This window comes from Choloepus didactylus, chromosome 15 (genome assembly GCF_015220235.1).
Source record: "Choloepus didactylus isolate mChoDid1 chromosome 15, mChoDid1.pri, whole genome shotgun sequence".
NCBI classification, from domain to species: domain Eukaryota; kingdom Metazoa; phylum Chordata; class Mammalia; order Pilosa; family Megalonychidae; genus Choloepus; species Choloepus didactylus.
In genome coordinates this window covers 56,698,351-56,722,003 of record NC_051321.1, presented here as the reverse complement: position 1 = coordinate 56,722,003, position 23,653 = coordinate 56,698,351, and the positions used below count along the sequence as shown (strand labels likewise).

Genomic DNA, 23,653 nt, shown 5'->3' with positions numbered 1-23,653 from the left:
ATGCCCTCCCCCCCAAAAACCTTCCCAGTGGTGAAATAAAGTAACAACAACAAAAACAACTTCTTTCTATCCACCTTTACCCCTCACCCCCTGGATACCCACTGCTTTGCCATAACTCCATTATTAGCCATTTGGCATATTTCTGTCCAGTCACAATTAAAGGAATATGTTAATGTGTCCATATATATTGCTATTCTAATGGCATATCCAAACCATTTCAGTATCATCCTAATAAACAGGTGACATGGTTTTACCTTTAAGCGAATTGAACTTCTCTGCCCTAGTAAAAAATAATGCCTAGATATTTTAATTATAAAACTTTGAGAGGTAGTGACATGGAGAGAGTTATCACAAATTGATGTATATACCACAGAGTTAGCCCTGTTTCCCAGCATAAGAAGGGACTTTCTGTATTCTGGTTATTGACTTGGGGTTGCTGCATAAAAACTAGAGAATAATCTTTGCTACTTTCTTTGAAGTATTACTTTAAGAGGAGGGGCAATACCTGGTATAGGGAGGCGGTTTGGGCTCATAGTGAGATTTTCTTTTATGATGGCTGCTGAGTTCCTCTGTTTTGTGCTTCTTGGGGTGTGTTCATAGTTAAAAATAGAACTCCAATTAAAAAGGGGTGGTCTCTCTGGAAATAAGAATTATATTTCAATTAGTGAATTTCCTGTTACCTTACCATGTGTTTTTGTTTTGTTTTGTTCTTAAACAGCAAGCCAGGGCTGAGCAGGAAGAAGAATTCATCAGTAACACTTTATTCAAGAAGATTCAGGCTTTGCAGAAGGAGAAAGAAACCCTTGCTGTAAATTACGAGAAGGAAGAAGAATTCCTCACTAATGAGCTCTCCAGAAAATTGATGCAGGTAAATTATCTTTTCTATCCTTCATTTTCCCTGCCTCTTTTCCTCTGTGGAGGAAAAAAAGAGCCTTTAACAGAGCACTTTGCTTGAAACATTTGCTGATGAGATTGTAGCTAAAGTCCCTTGAAGGTTAAAATACCAGGTAAAGGTGGCAGCAGTGTGATCCTCAGACTTGGTGCCATGAGCTTGTCTCCTGAGGGAAGCTAAGATGGTTTGCAGCCTGAGCATTTCAAGAGATGGCTGATGAGCATGTGCTCTGTGTGTGTGTGTGTATCCCTTTGGAAATATGGAGATTAACACCAAAGTGACATTTTTCTCCTTTTGTGTTGAGTCAATAATGAACCTATAAGGCAGCCAGAGGTGAGCTTGTATGCTAAAATGAGTATATAAACCCATGGTAGTTGAAACTACATGCAATCAGCCATGTTCAAAGAAGTGAATAATAGTCGCTGAACTGATACTGGAGCAATATCAAAACCAATGACAACATTAATTATTAATAGAATATGGAAGACACCACACAAAACATATAGGCAGACTTGGTCTCTGTGGTTCAGAGATTCATTTCTGTGTTTTTTTTGTTTTTTGTTTTTTTCTTTTTTCCTCCCTCAAAGCTTGCTACTGGAGTACAGAAGTGAAACTGGGGAAAATATTTTATGGGTTACTTAGTATGAACTTTAGAATAAGTGGGGTATTGAGCTTTTATTATTCAACACAACTTGTCCAAAATAGTGAACACCTATAAAATTATCCCAAGAGGAACTTGTTTGTTACCCTTTTGTGTTATAGATGTCTGTGAAAGATAGAAATACCTTCTTATGTTTTCTACTCACTGGCAACATTAACAATTGCATTCATTAATTGGGTTGAAATACCGTATTTTAGTGGGCTTGTAATAAAAGAATATTTGAGGCTTTTAAAAAACTTCCTCAATTCTTTTCTTACCTCCCAACATACATGATCCTGTAAGAAAAGACTGGAAGTTTTGGTGTATAAACTTTACTATTAAGAACATAGTAATGGTCCAGGCCCTTTTTGCCCTTTTTTTCCTTTTATTCTCATTTTTCTGCCTAATTACTGAGTAAAGATACTCCTACAGTCTTGCACAAAACTTGATTTAATGATGGTAGTTGAAATGTGAAGAACAAAGGTACTCAGGCATTATTGTACAGCAGGAGATTTATGGCAAAATTTCTGCACAGAAGCTGTTTGTTTATTCATGTGCATTGTGATTTAGAAAAAGAATGATGAGGGAGAAGGTTACTTTGACCTTTGGCACCATTAGTTGATTTATTCTGCATGTTGCTTTTAGCATTTTAGGGATGCAATTATGGTTTGTTTTCTGAGTTTAGTTTGTAAGCAGGTGCCCTAGTTTTTAACACTGCAAGAAACTTTTTTTTTTTTTTTTCAACTTTCTTGGTTGTTAGGATTATGTGTCTTTGACCAAAGTACCTTTTAAAGCAGTCAAAAATGTAGCAAGCATGCTGCTTTTCTCTGTGAAGACTCATCTTCAGTGGGCAGTGGTTGTATAATTTATGACTGGCCTTTTGTTCATTTTTTTTTTATAATCCTGTCTACTTCTGAAGACGTTGATATATGACGTTAAAATATGATACTAAGTAAGAGCCATGAGCAACAGAGAAGGAAGCCACTTATAATAAGACACTGGGCATAAGAAGGCTTGGGCTTAAAATGTGAATTTGGAGCCTCCTAGAAATAAAGCTATAACCTGGAGAAATGTGGTAATTTTTTTCATAATTCTTATATATCTAAAGAAATAGTTCTAGTTAGTCAGGAGAAAAAAAAATTTGTTAACAATGAAAACTTTTTTTTTTATTTGGTGGTGGATCGTTCTCAAGAGGAATGAATAGTTTTATTAACTGAACAATGCAGTAAACTCTTTCTGCCAAAAGTAGTATATAATGTGTAGCATTAGTCTTCATGTGGCCTTGTCCTAACGTTGGCCCTCAGTTAAAACAAAGGGTATGGCACAGAGGCATGGTTCTGGGAAGACAGTGTTTGAGGAGCTCCAGGTGGGTCTGTAGCTTGTTGGTGTAACTTGTAGAATCTGGACAAATGGATGGTTTGTGTGTCCTTAAAACAATCCCAGCTTGGTGCTTAGACTTGTGAAAATGAGATAGATGGCAGGTACTTGGAGGTTGAGGTCTCCGACAAATTCCAGAGCTCTCTCTATTCTGTAGCATGGTAGGTGATCTCTTTGCTTTAGATATCAGATATCACAACATTCCCATTTTTGTCATAAATTCCCAGTGACCTGCCTGTTGAACCCATGATATTTCTTCCCTTCCCTCAGGCTTCCAAATGTGTATTTGCTCAAAGGTTTCAACCAGTCCTTTGTTGAAGACCCACATTTTATGCCACCAATCATGGAAGAGCTGATCTCCACCTGGAAGGTTTTTAGAGTTATCGATACCACCAGACTTTTCTAACTGTGTAATTACTTAAATTTGGCTCCCTAGGATGTGTGCTTTTGGGTAGAATGTTGTTATGAAGAGCCTGCCGAGAGAAACTGTACTGCTGATTTCACTGATAGCCAAGTGAGCGAATTGACTTGTTCACCATGAAAGTGTTTAGTATTTTTCACCCAAAAGCCACTGAGGGGCTACTTACAGAACAGTTTTTGGTCATCTTGCTTTAGCTGTTATCTCTGATGTGCTTTTATGTGCATTTCAAAGGGATTCTTTGATCCTGAGAGCAAAATGGGATTATTGCTATGGAGGAGGCACTTCCCTCTGCATTTGCCATGACAGAGCTGGTATCTAAGCCTTTAAAAATGAAATTGTTTATTTAAATGTAGACAGGAAATCCCTTTGCCCCTTCAGAAGATCGTTTGTGAGATAGCTCAGACACCTACCTCCAAACGTGTTAATCCTCACCAAAACAAACCAAAAGAAAAAAAAAACAGGCATGCAGCTTTCCTCCTTTGTATATATACAATGGATAGATACTTAATTATGTCTTAATTTGTGAAAACAGTTGTCTAATAGAATCTACATCTTTCTGAGCCCAGATGGGCTACCTGACTGGTAAGAAATTGTCTTAAAAAAAAGAACCGTTAGTACTTTACTTTTGGTAAATCTAGCACAAGGCATCAGAATTAAAATTCTGCTCTGGACTTGGAAGAGAAGTTATAGTTTAATCATTTATAATTTAAAATTCACAAGATGTTTTATGAGCAAAACTCTTCATCATAATTGGATATATAACCTGTTCATTAGAGGAAACAAAGTATAAAGTACTGCTCTCTAACTTGTTGACAGTGATTATTCTTGGGTGCTGTATACAGATTATGTTTGTTTTCTTTTTGCCCCTTTCCAGTTTTGTAAAAACAGCGTGCATTACTCTCATAGTTAGAAAATAACTTATTTCTTAAAAGGAAATGAAAGAGAACCTTGTAATGCCTGTTTTGTCCTTCCCTTTTAAAACCCTCTTCTGGATCATTGACTTTAAGAACTCAGAGTTCTGCTGTCATTGATACATCTGTTTGTCACCAGTAGCCATGTACTAAATACAGTTTCAGGCACACTTGCAGGTGATGGAAGATTCTCAACTGCCCATATCATTAAGAACTAGTATAATCAAAATCCTTTAATAAGCTCAACTGTCTTGTTAGTCTCTGATTTCACCCCACTGGCCCTCTGACATAAAACTTTTTTTTTTTTTTTTAAATTCCGAATTCCTCTGGCTAAGTGTTTGACCACTAATCACCAATGGCAACTGAAAGCCCTGTCATTAATATGGTTTTAGCAATTGTGAATTTTCCTACCTGCTTTCCACTTTCCACTTCCTGCTCTTTGGGGAGCCCTGTCTTCTTGTTTATTGTTGGCTATGCTTCTCCACCAGTAGCACTGCCAAAAGCTAATGAGTATTTGTTTTTCGTTTTTTTCTTTTTTATCCTTGGAACTGGGCTGGAATGAGAAGAGTACTGGGTATTACTTATACCTCTGAATCTTTTACATCAGTTTGTAAGATAACAAATAAGTTCGTAGCATTGTACTTTTGATTCACATTTGAAGTTGAATGTGGTCCTCAGAAAGTGCCATCGTCGTTATAGTAGAAGTTATTATACCTATATCCTTATGAGAGGGGACATACTTTTGATGACCAAAAGTGCTTAAGAATAAACATTTTCTGGATCTCTTGTTAAATTGTGTGGCTTATTTTTAATATTACTGACTCAGTCTCTGAGGTTAGAACATCTCTTGGAATTAAAGTGGTTAACGTTTCCTAGCATCTATGGAAAGATGATACATAGAGGAAAGGAAGGAAGTTGTGGGCAAAAACCACTGCTGAATCTGCTGCTACCAAATGATTTATGGCTGAGCAGTTCAGAAGGATATCCTATGACAGCATTATTCTTCCATTTTGCAAAGAGTAAAACTGGGAGGAACACTTTAGATAAATGCATAAATCTGCACACCCTTCTGGACAAAAGGCTTGCTACCTTGTTTGTCCTTTCCCTCCTTCCCCCAATTCTGGACAAGTTGTTTTTCCTTCCAGTGGTGCCACCTTAGTGGATTCAGATTCTTCTGGAGTTTCTGCTTCCCTAACCCCAGAAATGGTGTATCTTTGGGTAGTATTTTATGTCTGCAGGCACCAGAAGTGATTGTGAAGTCTCAGTTCCCCTCTCAAGCTTGTGCAGCAGAATTGAGGCTGCCTCCCACCCCCCACCACAAGCTTCCCAAGCTGCTAAGATCGCAATGAAATTACTTTGTTTGGTGCAGGCAGCGAAATCACATGTCAAAATGATAAATATGAATGAAACCTTGTTTAGTTAATTTCAAGGGTACCTAGGCTAAGACTGCCTTTGCATCAGATGAAACCTTGGTTCTCCCCATGGCAGGGAAGAAGAGACCTTGAAGTACATCCTTCATTAAAGAGGCTGGAACTGTGGCTCTCTTGACTTTTAGTTTTTCTAGACTATAATAACAGTCAGGGAAATTTGCTATCGCATCACTGCATGCAAAACAACTGGGGCAGAGTTTTTATTGTTGATTTTCATTCCACATGGTTGGAACCTTAGCTTTGTCTGTTCTTTGTTTTTTTTTCACGGAGCAAGAAGTTTACATGTTGCATTCAATTCACGGTACTTCTGCAAAGACCTCCTGGAATGTTTTTAATGCATTTTAAATGCTGCAGTCATCAGCGGCTGAATAAGCCAGAATTCTCCTGTTAGTAGCTGCCCAAAATTTCTTGGATCAACATAATTTGCATTGTGATTAGAAAACAGTAAATTTCAAGTTGTTATTTAGTCTTGAGAAATCACTGGGTTTCTCTTAAAGCATGCACACATGTGTATATGTTCACATGGTGGCTAAATTTGAGGTACCAACACAGGGTCCCCAAAATTTGTGAGCAACAGGATGGCATAGAAGCTTCCCATGCTGACTTTTTTTTTTTTTAACATAAAATGTGAAGAAATGCAGGTAGCGGGAAAATAAAAGTAGAATAAGATGAAGCTGGGGCAAAAAGTTGCTTTATTTACCAGAGTTGATGAGAAGCACTGTTAGAACGATGGATCTTGGCTCCTAAGAGATACTTGGCCTTACTGTACATGGACTTTAGCAATCACTAGAAACACTTTTCAAATGACCTTAAAACTTTGTAGTTATTGTTGCAATGTTTTGCTTTTTGTGGGTAGGTTATATTTGATATTCAAAACAATTTATAGACATCCCAGTCAGTAATTTCCTTAAAATACAGACTTATGTCCTACTTAATTATTCATAAACTGGGTAAGAAAGATGAGGCTTTTAATTTTAATTTCTAATAGTATCTCAGCTTACAATGAAGTCTTTCTTTGGGCTAAACCCTCTATTTCTCAGAAGAAGGAACTGCTGGTTTTTATAAAATGAAATTTTCCATGCCGTAGGCTGACTCCGGGCCCAGAGGACTTCTTTATCTTATTTGTGGAGCATATATTTTTTTTAACTTTCCTCCTGAGCAGATTTTCTAAGGTGTTAATTCTTTTAGTGGCATCATTGCATTGGGAAGCTAGGAAACTCAAAACTTAGCCCGTTAGGCATTCTGAGTGGATGGGAAGTCTGACATTGTACTGGAGCCATCTGCTCGGAAGGGAGGGCTTGACCCTAGCCCTTGGTGTTGAGAATGCTGACGAGGAACCAAATTAAAAAATTATTAATTTTCTGAAAGGATCTAGCGTTTTCCCCCCCTTAAAGTTATACGTCCCTTACATTTCCCATGTGATTATAAATGACTTGCTCTAAAGAAAATGCATTAGATGTTTCAGGCCAACCTCATTGTGCGAGTTTGAATGTATTATGTCCCCTCAAACGCCATTATCTTTAATGTAATGTTGTGTGGGCGGACCTATCAGTGTTGATTAGATTGTAATTCTTTGAGTGTTTCCATGGAATGTGCCCCACTCAACTGTGGCTGATAACTCTGGTGAGATAATTTCCATGGAGGTGTAGCCCCACCCATTCAGGGTGGGCCTTGATCAGTGGAGCCATATAAATGAGGTGACAGGCAGAGGGAACTCAAACTCAGTGCAGCTGTGAGTGATATTTTGGAGAGGAGCTACAGCCAAGAGGGACACTTTGAAGAAAGCACAGGAGCTGCAGAGAGAGTTTGAAGACGGCCGTTGAAAGCAGACTCTTGCTCCGGAAAAGCTAAGAGAGGACAAAGGCTCCAAGAGCAACCGAGAGTGACATTTTTGAGGAACTGCAGCCTAGAGAAGAACATCCTGGGAGAAAGCCATTTTGAAACGAGGACTTTGGAGCAGACGCCAGCCATGTGCCTTCCCAGCTAACAGAGGTTTTCCGGACACCATTGGCCATCCTCCAGTGAAGGTATCTGATTGCTGATGACATTTTGGACACTCTATGGCCTTAAGACTGTAACTGTGTAAGCAAATAAACCCCTCTTTTTAAAAGCCGATCCATCTCTGGTGTTTTGCATTCCAGCAGCATTAGCAAACTAGAACACTCACTGAGGATAAATAAAGCTAAACAAAATACTTTTAGGTTTTTAGTAAAGTATCAATGAATTAGCAAGGTAGTGAAGAACTCTTGAGCGAGATCTGGGGGAGGACAGAAATCAAGAGAGGAGACCTCAGCATCCAGGGCTGCTTCTCTTCAGATATTTGCTATGCATTAAGAAACAGCTGATATAACTTTGAATTTATTAAAAAAAAAAAAGAAAAAGAAACAGCTGAGAAACTGAGTTGTGCTTTTGGTAGTTTTGTGGCTTGTTGTGGTAGTTTTGGGGTTAACAGACGTCAAAGTTGGGGCTGGCCAAAGTGGGAACTCTGATAAATCACCCCCCACTTTAAACTGGAGTCATGAAGAGCTGTACCCTTGGGATAAGGGCAAACCAGTTTTCTGTCATCTGGATGAACCAGAGAACATGAAGCTTTGATTTTGGATTAAGGTAAACCCACACTCATGATCCTGGCTGAAGGATGTGGGTGTTTTTCTGGAAAAAGATACCATCGTCCAGGCCACAAAATTGTCCTACAAATAATTGTTCAAATACAGTATCCAGCACACAGTCAGAAAGAGACAAGCACATGAGGATATGAGATCCCGTAAATGTGAACCAACAGAAATAACAGAACGAAAGACCACGGATACTTGAGATACCAGATTTATCAGACATAGGCTGCAAAACAACCATGCTTACTGCATTCAAAGAAATAAAAGCCAAGCTTGAAAGCTTTGAAAGGGACATCCAGATTTGAAAAAAGAATCAAATAGCAAGTTTATAACTAAAAACGGCAATTGACAAAATAAAGAACTCAGTGGATGGTTTTAATAGCAGGATAGATACATCTGAAGAGAAAATTGATAAACTGGCAAACAGGCCAGAAGAAACTATACAGAGTGCAACCCAGAGATATAACAACATGCAGATTACAGATTAGGAGACATGAGGATACACTGAAGAGTCCTAATACTTGCAGTTGGCCTTCCAGGGAGAAAAGAGAAGGGGAATGGGATGAAAGCAATATTCTGAAAGACAATGGATAAGGATTTCTCAGAGCTAATGAAAGGCAATACAAGAAACTTACTAAATCCTAACCAAGATACAGCCATATCAAGAAAAATCATAGTGAACCTTCAAAATAGTAAAGATAAGTAAAGGGAAAACCTTTAAAGCAGCCCGAGGAAAAAAAGACATACTGTGTTTAGAGAAGTGACAGACAAATAGCCGATTTCTCAATAGCAAAATGGAAGCCAGGAGAGAGTAGAATAATGTTAAGGTCCTGAATGGAAATAACTTTTAATGTAATTAAAAAAAAAATTAAGGTCCATAGTGTATTCAGATGTCCTTATTTTTTTAATATATGGTTTTTAGAGAAGTTATAGGATTACAGAAAATGCAGAATTCCCATATATTCCCTATTAATACTTTGTTTAGTGTTCCTTACAATTGATGTTGAATGTTGTTACAATTGAATAATTAACTATACCCCATACTGTATGTTAGGGTTCACTGTGCTGAGCAGGCGTATGTTGTTGTTTTTTGGGTTTTTTTTCTAGTAAGATACATATAATCTAACATTTCCCCTTTAAACTATATTCAAATATATAATTCAGTGGTGTTAATTATAGTCACAATGTTGTGCTGTCATCACCACCATACATTACCAAAACGTTTCCATCACACTAAACAGTTAACCATTAACTCACCAGTCCTTATCCCTACCCTGGCCCCTGGTAAACTGTATTCTAGTTTGTGACTCTGAATTTACTTTTTCTGATTACTTCATATCAGTAAGATCATACAATATTTTTCCTTTTGTGTTTGACTTATTCCATTCTGTTAATGCCTACGTTCGTATTTCTTTAATTTTTTTTCTTACATTATACCATTTTGAGTCCCTTCTTTTTTCTGTCTGTAATATATTTTTCATATATTTTCTTTGTGGTTACCATGGGGCTAAAATTGGACACCCTAAATGTATAACAATCACATTCGATTTGATTCTAACTTGACTTTGGTAGCATACACATACACTGTTCCTATATCCCTCCATCCTCCACATCTTTTTGTTGTACCTGCTACAAGATACATCTTAATAGATTGTATGTCCAAAAATATAGATTTATCATTACTTTTTTATGCATTTGCATTTTAGAACCCATAAGAAGCATAACATGGTGCTACATACCGAACGATGATGGTACTGGCATTTGTTTTTATCCACATAGTTGCCTTAACCTGAAGTCTTTATTTCTTTTTGCCAGTTTGATCCACTGTTAAGTGTCCTTTTCCTTTAACTTGGAAGAACTTCTCTTAACACTGTTTGTAGGGCAGGTCTAGTGGTGATGAACTCCCTCAGTTTTGTTTATCTGAGAATGTCTTAATCTCGCCATCATTTTTAACAGTCTCACCAGAAACAAAATTCTTGCTTGGCAGTTTTCTTTCAGCACTTTAAATATTTCATCCCATTGCTTTAGTGCCTCAGTGGCGTCTGATGGGACATATATTGGGACTCCCTTGTACATTACACATTGCTTTTCTCTTGCAGCTTTCAGAACTCTACTTGTCTTTTGTCTGTTTGACTACTTTGTGTCTGGATGTGGTTCTCTTCACATTTATCCTGTTGGGGTTTTCGCGCTACCTGAATCTGCACGTTCCTGTCTTTCGTTAAAGTTGAGAAGTTTTCTGCAATTATTTCTTTGAATATTTCTTCTGCCCCTTTCTCTCTCCTCCTTCTGGGACTCCCATAGCGTATCTCTGACTACACTTGATCATGTCCCATTTGTTCTTGGTTAGGCTCTGTTCGCCTTTTTTTTTCAATCTTTTTTCTGTTTTCTCAGCCTGAGTCACTTCAATTGTCTTGTCTTTGAGTTTATTGATTCTTTCTTCTGCCAGCTCCAGTCTGCTGTTGAAACCCTCTAGGGACTTTTTCATTTCAGTTATTATGGGCTTCAACCCCAGTATTTGTTTGGTTCCTATTTTGAAAATTTATTTTATTTTTGCGGTTTTAGTGAGGTATATTCATACACTATACAAACCATTCGAAGTATACATCCACTGGCTCACAGTATCATCACATAGTTGTGCATACAACCCCATTGATTCCTTTTTAAAACTTTTCTCTTCAGTGAGATTCTCATTGTTCGTTCATTGTTTTCCTGATACCCTTTAGTTCATTCTCTGTGTTTTCCTTTATCTCCTTGGGCATGTTGAGGATCACTTTTTTAAAGTCTTTGTCCTGTATGTCCATGCCCGGTCTTGTTTGTTGATGGTTTCTACATTTATATCTTGTTCTTTTAGATGGGACATCATTTCCTGTTTCTTTGTCTTGTAATCTTCTGTTGTACACTGTAAATTTTATTATTTTAAAGTGTTGACTCTTGGATTTAGTTCCTGAACTTTGTTCCTTAAGCTTGTATCCAGCTAATGATACAGCAGAGACTTCCTTGAGTGCTAGGAGCTGACAAAAAACAAACATACCAGTGCAGAAAACACCTTTTGCTATCTTTGTAAATTGGCTCTGTGTTGACAGGTGCCCTCTTATCAAGAAGATCAGCCTGAGGCAAATGCAAAAGCAGGGTCCTCTCAGTCTTTTCCAAGCCTCTGTCTTGTCCTGGGCTTCCACTTGCTTGTGGCCTTAGAAATTCCCCCATTTGTAGGAATTTGAATTCCCCCTCTATTCTCTATGAAATAGACTTTGTCCTTCTCCCAGGTGCTTTATTGTATGACTTTAAAGCTGGGAATCCTTGCCCCAATCCACTCTGACTTAATTGTTTCGTATACTGCTTTAGCTGTCTGCAAGCGTCTTCTGTCTCTAGAGCAATTTCTGGGAGGATGAGCCCAAGATGAGTTTCCTGGTTGGGGCCTTCAGGCTGCCATCTGATAAACTGGCATGGGCATACAGGCTCCCCAGTATGAACATAAGGGTTATTCTGAACAGGACCCCTCCTGAACAGGACCCAGCACCCACAATAGGTGTGCAGGCCAGCTCCATATAGCACTTGGGAGGGGGTGGGGGAGAGGCCAACACGGACAGCACAAGGTTCTCCTACCATTTTTAAAAAAAAATTCAGTTTTATTGAAATATATTCACATACCATACAGTCATCCATGGTGTACAATCAGCTGTTTGCAGTACCATTACCTAGTTATGCATTCATCATCACAATCTATTTCTGAACACTTTCCTTACATCAGAAAGAATCAGAATGAGAATAAAAAATAAAAGTATAAAAGAACACCCAAATCATGCCCTCCATCCCACCCTATTTTTCATTTAGTTTTTGTCCCCATTTTTCTACTCATCAATCCATGCACTAGATAAAGGGAGTGTGATCCACAAGGTGTTCACAATCACACTGTCACCCCTTGTAATCTACATTGTTATATAGGAGTCCAGACTACTGGGTTGGAGTTTGATAGTTTCAGGTATTTACTTCTAGCTATTCCAATGCAGTAAAATCTAAGAGGTGTTATCTATATAGTGCATAAGAATTTTCTTGTCCACCAGAGTGACCTCTTGACTCCATTTGAAATCTCTCAGCCACTGAAACTTTATTTTGTTTCATTTTGCATCCCCCTTTTGGTCAAGAAGATATTCTCAATCCCACAGTGCCAGGTCCAGATTCATCCCCGGGAGTCATATCCTGCGTTGGCAGGGAGATTTACACCCCTGGGATTTGGGTCCTGTGTAGGGGGGAGGGCAGTGAGTTCACCTGCCAAGGTGGCTCAGTTTCTCCTACCATTTTTAAAGCTACATTTTCTTTATTTGTCCCTTGCCCAGTTACTGCAAACCTTTAACTGTTTTCCAGAGTTTTGAGGAAGATGACTCTGCCAGTTTTTGCCAGTTGTTTAAAGATTCTGTGGGGGAACAGCATCCTGGATCTTAAAGCACCTTACACCATCATCTTGGTTGACCAGAAGCCTAACAAGATATTTTATGCCCAGCAAAAATATTAAAGAATAAAGGCAAAATAAAAATATTTTCAAGAAAGTAATTTACTTCCTGTACTAGAGTAACTTTTCAAAGTTATACCTTAAATAAATAAATATTGGTCTCCGATGGGCCATCAGAGATGCAGGAAGGTATTAAGAGCAAAGAAGGTATTTTAACTAGAAAGCACAAAATAAGATGGTATATTTAAATTCAAGTACAGCAGTAATAATATTGTCTGCATTAATGAAAAGTCATAGAGGATGGCCTTAGTCAATGGCCAGCAAACTTTTTCTGTGAAGGGCAAGATAAAAGTTTTTGGTGCATGGGTCATCAGTCTCTTTCACAGCTACTCAGTTTTCCTGTTACAGTGCAAAAGCTATGTAAATAAATGGGCATAGCAGTTTCCTGATTCTTGCAATAGATTAAATGATCTACCTGTATACTATTTATGTGATACATCTAAAACAAAATGATTCTATGTGGAAAGGCTCAAAAAGATGGAAAAAAGATATACTATGCAAGCATTAATAAAATAAATTTAAGACAGACTCCTTAAGGATAAAGAGAAGCAATTCATCATGATAAAAAGATTCAGGAAGACATAAATAAATTTGAATGTGTTCAAAAACAAGGCTCACATACATAAAAAAAAATACTGCAAGAAAGATGACATGATCCTGTATAGAGAGAATCATGAAAAATCTACAGCAAATTACTAGAGCTTATAAATGAATACAGCAAAGTGGCAGGTACAAGATCAACATTTGGGCAACATGAGGAGTTAATCAAGAAAAAATTCCATTTACAATAGGAACTAAAAGAATCAAATATTTAGGAATAAACTTAACCAAGGTCACAAAAGACCTATACACAGAAAGCTACAAGAAATTGCTAAAAGAAATCACAGAGAACCTAAATAAAGGGAAGGACGGATATACTGTGTTCATGGATTGGAAGACTAAATATAATTAAGATACCAATTCTACCTAAATTGATTTATAGATTCAATGCAATACCAATTAAAATCCCAACAACTTACATTGCAGAAATAGAAAAACCAATAACCAAATTTATTTGGAAGGGCAGTGTGCCCTGAATAGCCAAAAATATCTTGAGAAAGAGGAATGAATTGTGAGGTCTCACATCACCTGACTTGAAAGCAGATTACAAAGCTACAGTGGTCAAAACAGCATGGTACTGGCATAAAGAGAGATGTACTGACCAATGGAATCAAATTGAGTGTTCAGAAATAGACCCTCTCATCTACGGACAACTGATCTTTGATAAGGCAGTCAAGCCAATGCAACTGGGACAGAACACCCTCTTCAATTAACTTAAAATGGATCAAAGACCTAAACATTAGAGCTAAGATATAAAACTTTTAGAAGAAAATGTAGAGAAATAATCTTAAAGATTTTGTGATAGGAAGTGGTTTCCTATACCTTACATCCAAGCATTAGCAGCAAAAGAAGAAATAGACAAATAGAATCTCCTCAAAATTGAATACTTTTGTGCATCAAAGGACTTTGTCAGAAAGGTAAAAAAGGCAGCCTACACAATGGGAGACAATATTTGGAAACCACATATGAGATAAGGGTTTAATATCTAGAATATTTAGAGTCCCTACAACTCAAGAAAAAGACAAACCATTTTAAAAATGAGCAAAAGACATGGACAGACACTGTTCTGAAGAGGAAATACAGATGGCTCAAAAACATGAAAAGATGCTCAAATTCACTGGCTGTTAGGGAAATGCAAATCAAAACCACAATGAGGTATCATTTCATACCTAATAGAATGGCCAATATAAAAAAAAACTGAAAATTACAAGTGCTGGAGAGGATGTGGAAAGAGGCACACTTATTCACTGTTGATAGGAATGTAGAATGGTGCAACCACTTTGGAAGGCAGTGTGGTCGTTTCTCAGGAAGCTAAATATAGAATTGCCATATGATCCAGCAGTCCCATTACTAGGTAGATACTTAGAGGAACTGAAAGCTGGGACATGAGCGAACACTTGTAAACCGATGTTTATAATGACATTATTCGTGATTGCCAAGGGATGGAATCATCAACAGACAAATGGATAAACAAACTGTGGTATATACAAATACGATGAAATATTACATAGCTGTAACACAGCATAAAGTCAAGGAGCATATAACAACGTGGATGAACCTTGAGGACATGATGTTGAGCGTAGTTAGCCAGAAACAAAAGGACAAATACTGTATGGTCTCATTAATGTGAGCTAAAATTAATGCGCAAACTTTGAGAGTTAAAGCTGAGAACAGGTTTATCAGAAGATAGAAAGGGTGTGGAGATCAGGCATTTGATGCTGAAGGAATATAGAATGTTCAACAGGATTGATTAGTATAGATCCAGAAATGGATAGCACAATACTGTGTGGTGGTAGCACAATGTTGTAAGTACACTGAACGAAGATGACTGTGAGTACAGTTGAAAGAGGAAGGTTAGGGGCATATAGGTCACCAGAAAGAAAGATAGAAGATAAAGATTAGGAGTGTATAACTTAGTGAAACCTAGAGTGGTCAGTGATGGTCATTAAATGTACAAATATAAGAATTTTTTAAGTGAGGGAGAACAAATGATTGTCAGCTTTGCAAGGTGTGGACAATGGGATGTTTTGGGGGAAAAAATACAGTCAATGCAAACTAGAATCTGTAGTTAACAGTAACCTTGTAATATGCTTCCATTAATTTTAACAAAGCCAATACACCCAAGCTAAAGAGGGGGATATAAGAGAGGGGTACCAGATTTTTGGTGGTGGTGACGTTGTCTGACCTTTTTATTTTATTTTATTAAAAATTTTTTTTGGTATAACGAATGTGTTCAAGGGCTGATTGTGGTGATGAATGCACAACTATATGAAGACACTGTGAAAAATTGATTGTACGCTGTGGATGATTGTATGGTATGTGAATATATCTCAATAAAATTGCAGGAGGATAAAAATAGAAGGAAACAAGGCTGGAGAAAATACAGAGAGAGGGATTATCTATTCACTGTTTGTAGGGAAGTGGAATGGTGCAGCCCATCTGGAGGCCAGTGTGGTGGTTCCACAAGAAGCTAAGTATGGGGTTGCCATAATGTCCTACTGTCCCATTATTGTTTATATACTTGGAAGAACAGAGCAGGCATACAAATGGACATTTGCACATTGGTGTTTAAGGTGACAGTATTCACAATTTACAATGCATGGAGGTGGCCTAAGGGTACATCGACTGATGAACGAAATGGTGAACTGTGGTGTATGCATACGATAGAATATTGAGTGGCTGCAAGAAGGAATGAAATTGTGAGGCATGCAACTAGATGAATGGACCTTGAGGACAGCATTTTGAGTGAAATAAGCAAGAAACAAAAAGACAAACATAACTAACTATAATGGGCAAATTCTGAGAATTGAATTTGAGATCATAGGTTATCATGGGAAGGCTTATTGTAAAAGTTTCTAGATTATAAGTTCTTACAGCAGTCACATCTATTCCTGAGTTGTTAATGGTTATTTTTAAATTCTGAGATGCTGAGCTCTTTGTGTATAACTTGGTCAGTCCCTGGAACTTCGGGTATCTGTGTGACACCTGAGACCCAGAGCCAGAGTTTGGCAGCTATGAATGTCAGTATTACCCCACATAGTAACTGTTAAAAAAGCTGAAAAAGAGTTCAGACCTCAGTTGGAAATATGAACGAAGCTGATTAGGTTAAGACTAAGGCAAATCAGACCAAAGGGCAAAGGACGATATTGACGGTGTTTTAAAACATCAACTTCTGTGTGAGACCAAAGGAGGAGATGTTTATTTGGTTCAAAATGTATATTTCCTGTAGCACACTATTTAATTTAACTTGTATGGTCAGTTTATTCAAACACCATAATTACGGAACTTTGAATAGGGAATGAGATCTGGTTGGTTTGTACAGGTTAATGTGAAGCCCCTATACATCCCAAAGTAATTTGGGCAGAGAATAAAAATGTATTTGCAAAGCCCCCTTGAGGGACTGGGAAAATGTAGAAATGTTAAACTTCCCCACCTGGGGAATTACTGTTATTCTCACAAGCATTGGGGACTACCATCGTAGTAGGCCAAGTCCTGGATGGTGGGACTTACTCTTATGAAGCCTGTTACTACAAAGGAGAGGCTAAACCTACTTATAATTGTTCCTAAGAGTCACCCTTAGAGAACCTCTTTTGTTGCTCAGATGTGGCCTCTCTCTCTAAGCCAACTCTGCAGGTAAACTCACTGCCCTCCCTGTTACTTGGGGCATGACTCCCAAGGGTGTAAATCTCCCTGGCAAGTGGGATATGACTTCTAGGGATGAATATTTGTCAAAGTCAGCCATATGCTGGGACATAAAACAAGTGGGAAAAAATTTCTGTTACAAGAATGACACAATGTTGTTATGTAAGCAATAAAAAAAACAAACAACAACAGAAAACCGAGTACCTAGGAAATGCCCATGTTTGGACACTAAGAAATACCCTTCTAGCTCAAAGAAATAGTCCCAGTGAAAACTGGAAAATATGAATTGAACCATAATTAAAATACTTTCTATCAGAACTTATAGTGTGCAGTTAAAGAAGGGCTCAGGAGTAATTTGTAGACTTAAATGTCTACAATAGAAAAGAAGAGGCTGAAAAGTATTGTACTAAGCATCTATCTTAAGACATTAGAAATAAAATGAAATAAACCAAAAGAAAGAAGAAAGTAAGTTAAAATCAATACCTAACTAAATAAACATATAAATGAGATTAATAAACCCAACAGTTGGTTCTTTTTAAAAAATTAAGGAACTTGATAAACCTTTGGCAAGGCTGATAAGGGGGAAAGAAGTAAACAGGCTGTTACAGCTAATACCAAAAATAAAAAGTGACATATCACAACATTTCTTGCAGGAATTCAAATGATAAGAGGAAATTATGAATTACAATATGTTAGAAATTTTAGATGAAATGGAAAAATTCCTAGAAAAGCATAGCTTTCTACAGCTGACTGAGGAAGAAATAGAAAATCTGAAGTCTTCTAACCATTAAAAAAATTGAATCAGCCTTCCTAGAAAAAGTGTTCCAGGCTCAAATAGCTTTACTGAGAGTTATACCACACATTCAAGGGTGAAATAATTCCAATCTTACATAGACTCTTCAAGGAAAAGGATATGCTTCCCAGCATATTTCAAGGTTAACATAACCTTGGTGCTCAAACTTGAAAAGAAAGGTAAATTATAGTGCAGTCTCACTTGTGAGCAGAAGTCCTAAATAAAATATGTGATCCAGCAATATATTAAAAGGATAATGTGTTAAGACCCAGTTGTTTTATACAAGGAATGCAGTGTTATTTTTAATGATGGAAAATCAGTAAGTGTAATTTCACAGATTAAAAAGGAAAAATTATGTCAATAGATGAAGAAAAAGGTTTGATAAAATGTAACAATTCACGATAAAATCTTAATCTTAAGTATAGAACTTACTCCACCTGATAAAAGTGTCTACAAAAAACATATACCAATATTGTGTTTAATTTATAATGCCTTAACAACTTTCCATTTAAAATTGGGAACAAGACAGGCATGCCTGCTGCCTTCACTTCTGTTCATCACTGCTGAGATTATAGCCAGTATGAAAGGCAAGAAAAAGATAAGATAAAAGGGTTGAAAGGAGGAACTAAGATTGCCATTTATTTATTTGTGTAAATGCAGCATCTTAAAGAATCTACTGGTAAATAATTAAAATTGAGTTTTTTCACATGAAAAATGTTGTATTTTATATACCAGAGACAACCAGTTATACATTAAAGTTTTAAAATAGTATAAAAAAAGGTTAGCAGGAATTCAGTGCTGTAGGAAATATAGAATACTGTAAATCTTAAATATTAATCATCAAGGTAAATGCCGAGCAAGGTCTTGGGGAAGAGGACGGTAGCCAAATAGATTTGTGAGGGAAGAATTTTAAAGTCAGAGGGAACAAGAAGTGCCAAGGACTTGAGCCGAGGTTGTGCATGTAGGGTTGGAGAAACATCAGAGAGACCACTGTGGTTGGAGTGGAGCGATGGAATAGTAAAATGAGATTGAAGAGGTCACAGGCCAGGGTTCAGTTGCTGGCATGCACAGCTCCTTAGAACCTTGCAGGTCACTGTCTGGACTTTGACTTTCACACTGAGATGGGAGCCCCTGGAGGGTTTTGAGCAGAGTAATAAAATGATCTTATTTGACTCTTAAAATAATTCCTTGGTTGCTGTGCCAAGAAGGAATTACAGGGTAGAGGGGTATGTGGGAGGGAGCAAGGAGATTTGTTAGAAGGATATTCTGTAATCCATGCTAAAAGATGGGGTGGACTGTTACAGTATGGTAGCAGTGAAAATGATCACCATTGGATTCTGCATATATTTTGAGGGAATAGTCTACAGAATTTGCAGATGGATTAGAAGTGGGTTATAAGAGAGAGTGTGCCAGTTTGGATGTATTATGTCCCCCCAAATGCCATGTTCTTTAATGAAATCTTGTGGGGGCAGATGTATTAGTATTCATTAGGTTGGAATCTTTGGATTAGGTTGTTTCCATGAAGGTGTGACCCACCCAACTGTGGGTAATACCTTTGATTAGATAATTTCCGTGGAGGTGTGGCCCCGCCCATTCAACATGGTCTTAATTAAATCACTGGAGGCATATAAGAGCTCAGACAGAAGGAGCAACTGCAACGTAGACATTTTGGAGCCGGCCATTGAAAGCAGACTTTTGCTGACTCTTTGCTCTGGAGAAGCTAATTGAGGACAAATGTCCCAGGAGTAACATTTTGAAGAACGCACAGGGACTGAGAAAGGAGCTGGAATACAACCTAGGATCAGCAGATGCCCGCCACGTGCCTTCCCAGCTGACAGAGGTGCACATTTTCCCTAGGTGTGTACAAGAATGCTTATAGTTACATTGTTTATAACAGTCAAAAACTACAAACAACACAAATGCCTGTTATTGGTAAGGTGGATAAATTGTGGGATATCATAAGACAAGAAAAATACAAACTACAATTAGGCTCTAACGTGGGTGAAGCTCACAAGTTCATGTAGTTGAAGAAGCTAGACAAAAAAAAAAAAAAGGATACAAAACTAAGCAAAATTAATGTTTAGAATTAAATACATAGGTGGTGAAACTTTTAGAAAAAATATGCGAGGAAGTAGGTACCCTAAGAATCAGAGTAGCAAGTGTTATCCAGTATGGGGTATGCTAGGATTAGGAGAGGACGCAGGCTTTTGGTGAGTAGACAATATTATGTTTCTTGTTTTGGGTGTTGATCACTTAAGAGTACTGTGTGTGTGTGTGTGTGTGTGTGTGTGTGTTTCAAGCTCTTTTGATATTCCCTATTCTAGAACCTCTAACCGCTTCATCTTGTATAATTTAACATCTATATCATATTTTTTTGTATTTGTTCATTTGTTACTGATTTTATCAGTTTCTTACTGGCATCCTTTATACTTACCTAGTTGTTTTGTGTTAGTGTTTTAATCTAGAAGGGAAGGAGCAATCCACACACAGTTAGGACATCAGTTATCCGATCAATATTTGCATACATGAGGTGTTTTCTAGGTGCTTTGGAAGACAGAGTTGAGAATGTCCTGGTCACTGCCCCTCATAGAGCTTGCAGTTCTGTAAAGGTGATTGAGAACACACCCAGATGCTCGAGGTGGGGTGGGGCGAGAGGGGGAAGCGGCAGTACTATGTCAGGATTAATGGAAAGGTTTGAAATCAGAGACCTAAGTTTTAACCCTAGATCTGCTTACCAGCTTTGTTTGGGGTGGCTTACCTAACCTCTCTAAGATGTAGTTTCTTCTTTGGTCAAATGCAGATGATAATAGAGTGTACCACAGAGTTACGTTGATTAAGTGCATTTATGTACGTAAAGCACTTGGTACATTGTAAGTGCCCCAAAGTGTTAGCTTCTGTTAGAAGTAACTAACAGTAGGGTTACGAACAGTGCCATGAAAAAACATTAAAATGCATGTGCTCATCACAGCTTAAAGGAGCAGGAGTGTGCATTATGCTGAGGGCACTTGGGAAGGCACTATGGAAGGTATCCTTTGAGCCACTTCCAGGTTTCAGTAGTTGGGGTGAGGGATTCAGATACTCTAGGCAGAGGACATAGCATGAGCAGAAGTGTAGAGGAAAGCATGCAGCAGTTGAAGTAGCAGTGGTCTGAGTCACTCTGAGATAGAGTGGTCTGCAGAAGTGTTTGGCCAGCATGGTGGGTTTTATTTTTTTTAATTGATTTTTCTTTTAAGAGTCGTTAGGAAAATACATGAGCTCTGCCTTTATCTTCCGTTGCCACCACTCCCTGTGCTCAGATCACCTATTCTTTGTTACCTGCTTGAACCCTGAAGGCATTTATGATTGCAAACCTTGAGCATAGGGACTGGATTGTGGAAGGACTTAAATGTAATCTGCAGGTAGTAGGGAGCTATTGAAGGGTTTTGAGCAGGGTATTGTCTGCTAAGATGATCTACATTGGATTTGAGGAGATCATTAGTAGACCCTTTGGCTGTCACCCAGATAGGAGGGAGGAGAATCCTCAACTAGATAAGATCCCTGAGCCCAGAAAGAAAGAGGTGCTTTTATGTTGGCAGGCTTAATGGGATTTGGCAAATGATTAGATGTGAGGTGTTAGATGACTCCCAGAGCTCTCAGCCTGGGTGACTGAGCATAATGGCAAGTGACTAAAATCAGGGAGAAGGTAGTAGCGAGTGTGGACCCAAGAGGCATTTAGTAATGTTTACAACAGGATTCTTCACAATTACCAAAAGGTGGAAACAAACCAAGTGTCCATCAACAGATGAATGGATAAACATGTAATATATATACACAATGGAATATTATTCAGCCAAAAAAGGGATGAAGTTCTGATGCATACTACACCATGGATGAACCTTGAAGACATTGTGTTGAGTGAAATAAGCCAGACAGAAAAAGAAAAATATTGTGTAATCTCACTTATATGAAATACCTAGAAGAAGCAAATTTCATAGAGATAGTAAATTATAGGTTACCATGGGGCTGGGTGGGGTGGCATTGGGGGGAGCAGGAAGAGGGAATTACAGCCTAGTGGGTGCATAGCTCCTGCCTGAGAGGATGAAAACAGGGTAATGGATGTTGGTTGATGGTAGCAAATATTGTGAATGCAGTTCATACTACTGAATTGTACACTCAAAAGTGGTTAAAATGGGAAGTTGTGACTTACATGTATTTACAATAAAATGTTAAAAAAAACACAAAGAGGCATTTAGTGGGGATGTACTTTAAGTCTTTCTGCTCAGGCAGCTCAGTACAGTAGTTGAAAAGTTGGTTCTTGAGAGAGACCCCTGATGTTTTGAGAAATATATTTGAAATTCCTTTTGGGAGCTGAGACTAGTGAATTGATAATTATTTTTGATAATCTAATGATTTAATGCAGTTACTCTCCTGTGGTGGCCTTTGCTTGACCCAGTGCAGAGTAGCTCTCGTCCTTGGTAGTCATCAGTAAACCAAGGATGTTGGTGACGATGTTGTGGGAAGGACATAGCTTCAACTTAATGGTATCAGTGTTGACTAGTGAAAACAGAGGTCAGGCATCTGGGGTTGCATCTAGAAAGCTGGCTCCTGGGACAGAAGGCTTAATTCACTTGGCATGGGCTGGAATTACAACAAGCCCAGAACTGCACACTTACACTCACCACAGCCTGGGATTTGGCAAACCCGTTGCATGGTGGGTGGGTAGCTCAACAACCAACCTACCTGTGCACCTTCAGTGGCTGTTCCAGATGGTTCTCTCATGTGAACGATTTTCAGTGCCTCTACCTGCTGGAGAGAATTTTGTTGAGAATAAAAAGTCATTTGGTGAAGAGTTCTTGGACCTCTTTTATAAGATACTTGGGTCATTGCAGTGGTTCTAGAAAGCCTTTTTAAATCATCAGAAGGCCAACAATTGTTGGTAATTGAATGAGGGTTAAGATAACCTGTTTTAGATCAAATTAATACTATACTTGTGTTTTTTAATGTGCTGGCAGTTTGCTTTGGGATTCCATATTTAATTAATGGTTATAATAAGGAAATACTCAAGTTTTTGAATTCATAATTTAAAAACTTTATAGGTTTATAGTTGTATCTTTGTCCATGGCTTTTTCATTTATGCTAATATATTTTTAATGTTGAATCCCAGGGAGCAAATCTGTTTACATAACCCTCATTCCTTTGAAAAATGTGACCTGCTGGTGGATCATCTGTTGTATGATGTGATTTTAAAGAAAAAAAAAAAAAAAACTTAATCTAGTTAAACATTTTGCTTTAGCTATATTTAAGGCAGATGCATGAGTTTTATCTCAAACACATTAATAAGTATTTGATTTATTACTCAGTTTGAATTTTCTATTTTTATATACTAGCTGAGGATCTCTGAGTTTATTGAAAGATTTACAGTTGCCTATTTAGCATTACATTAGAATTTGTGATTAGAAATGTAAACCATGCCTTAAGTTTTATGCCCATATTAAAGATGCTTCTCAGAGATGAAACTGCAGTTTATTTCTGATAGCTAATCCTGGGTCAGCCTGCACCAAGCCTCCCTCTAGGGTTTGTATGTTTGCGAGTGTGAAAGCTACAGCTTTAAAATAGGCAGGTGGATTAAAGCTGTTGGTTTGGAGCCCTGTTGGGGCCAGATTGCTTGAACTTACGTGGTGTCTTGCGTACAACAGCAGCAAGCCCAGGAGTTCTGAATTTTTCTCAGGCAAACTTTAGCCCAAGTGACGCTACTGTTACTAGTTCCTAAAGATCCCCACCCTTGCTTTTCCTCAATATCTCCCCTTCCCTTTCTGCCTCCTCCCCCTTCTTCTTCTTAACCCTCATCT

The 23,653-nt window shown here is 37.9% G+C and overlaps 1 protein-coding gene across 1 annotated transcript in view; it reads left to right on the top strand.

The window, feature by feature from the left end:
* Positions 1–23,653, top strand: part of CCDC6 (coiled-coil domain containing 6) — a 142,416-nt gene that overhangs the window by 74,664 nt on the left and 44,099 nt on the right. Inside the window, exon 2 of the mRNA XM_037804795.1 lies at positions 719–868. Within this exon, the coding sequence (XP_037660723.1) occupies positions 719–868 (150 nt within the window). The remainder of the gene's footprint in view (positions 1–718; positions 869–23,653) is intronic.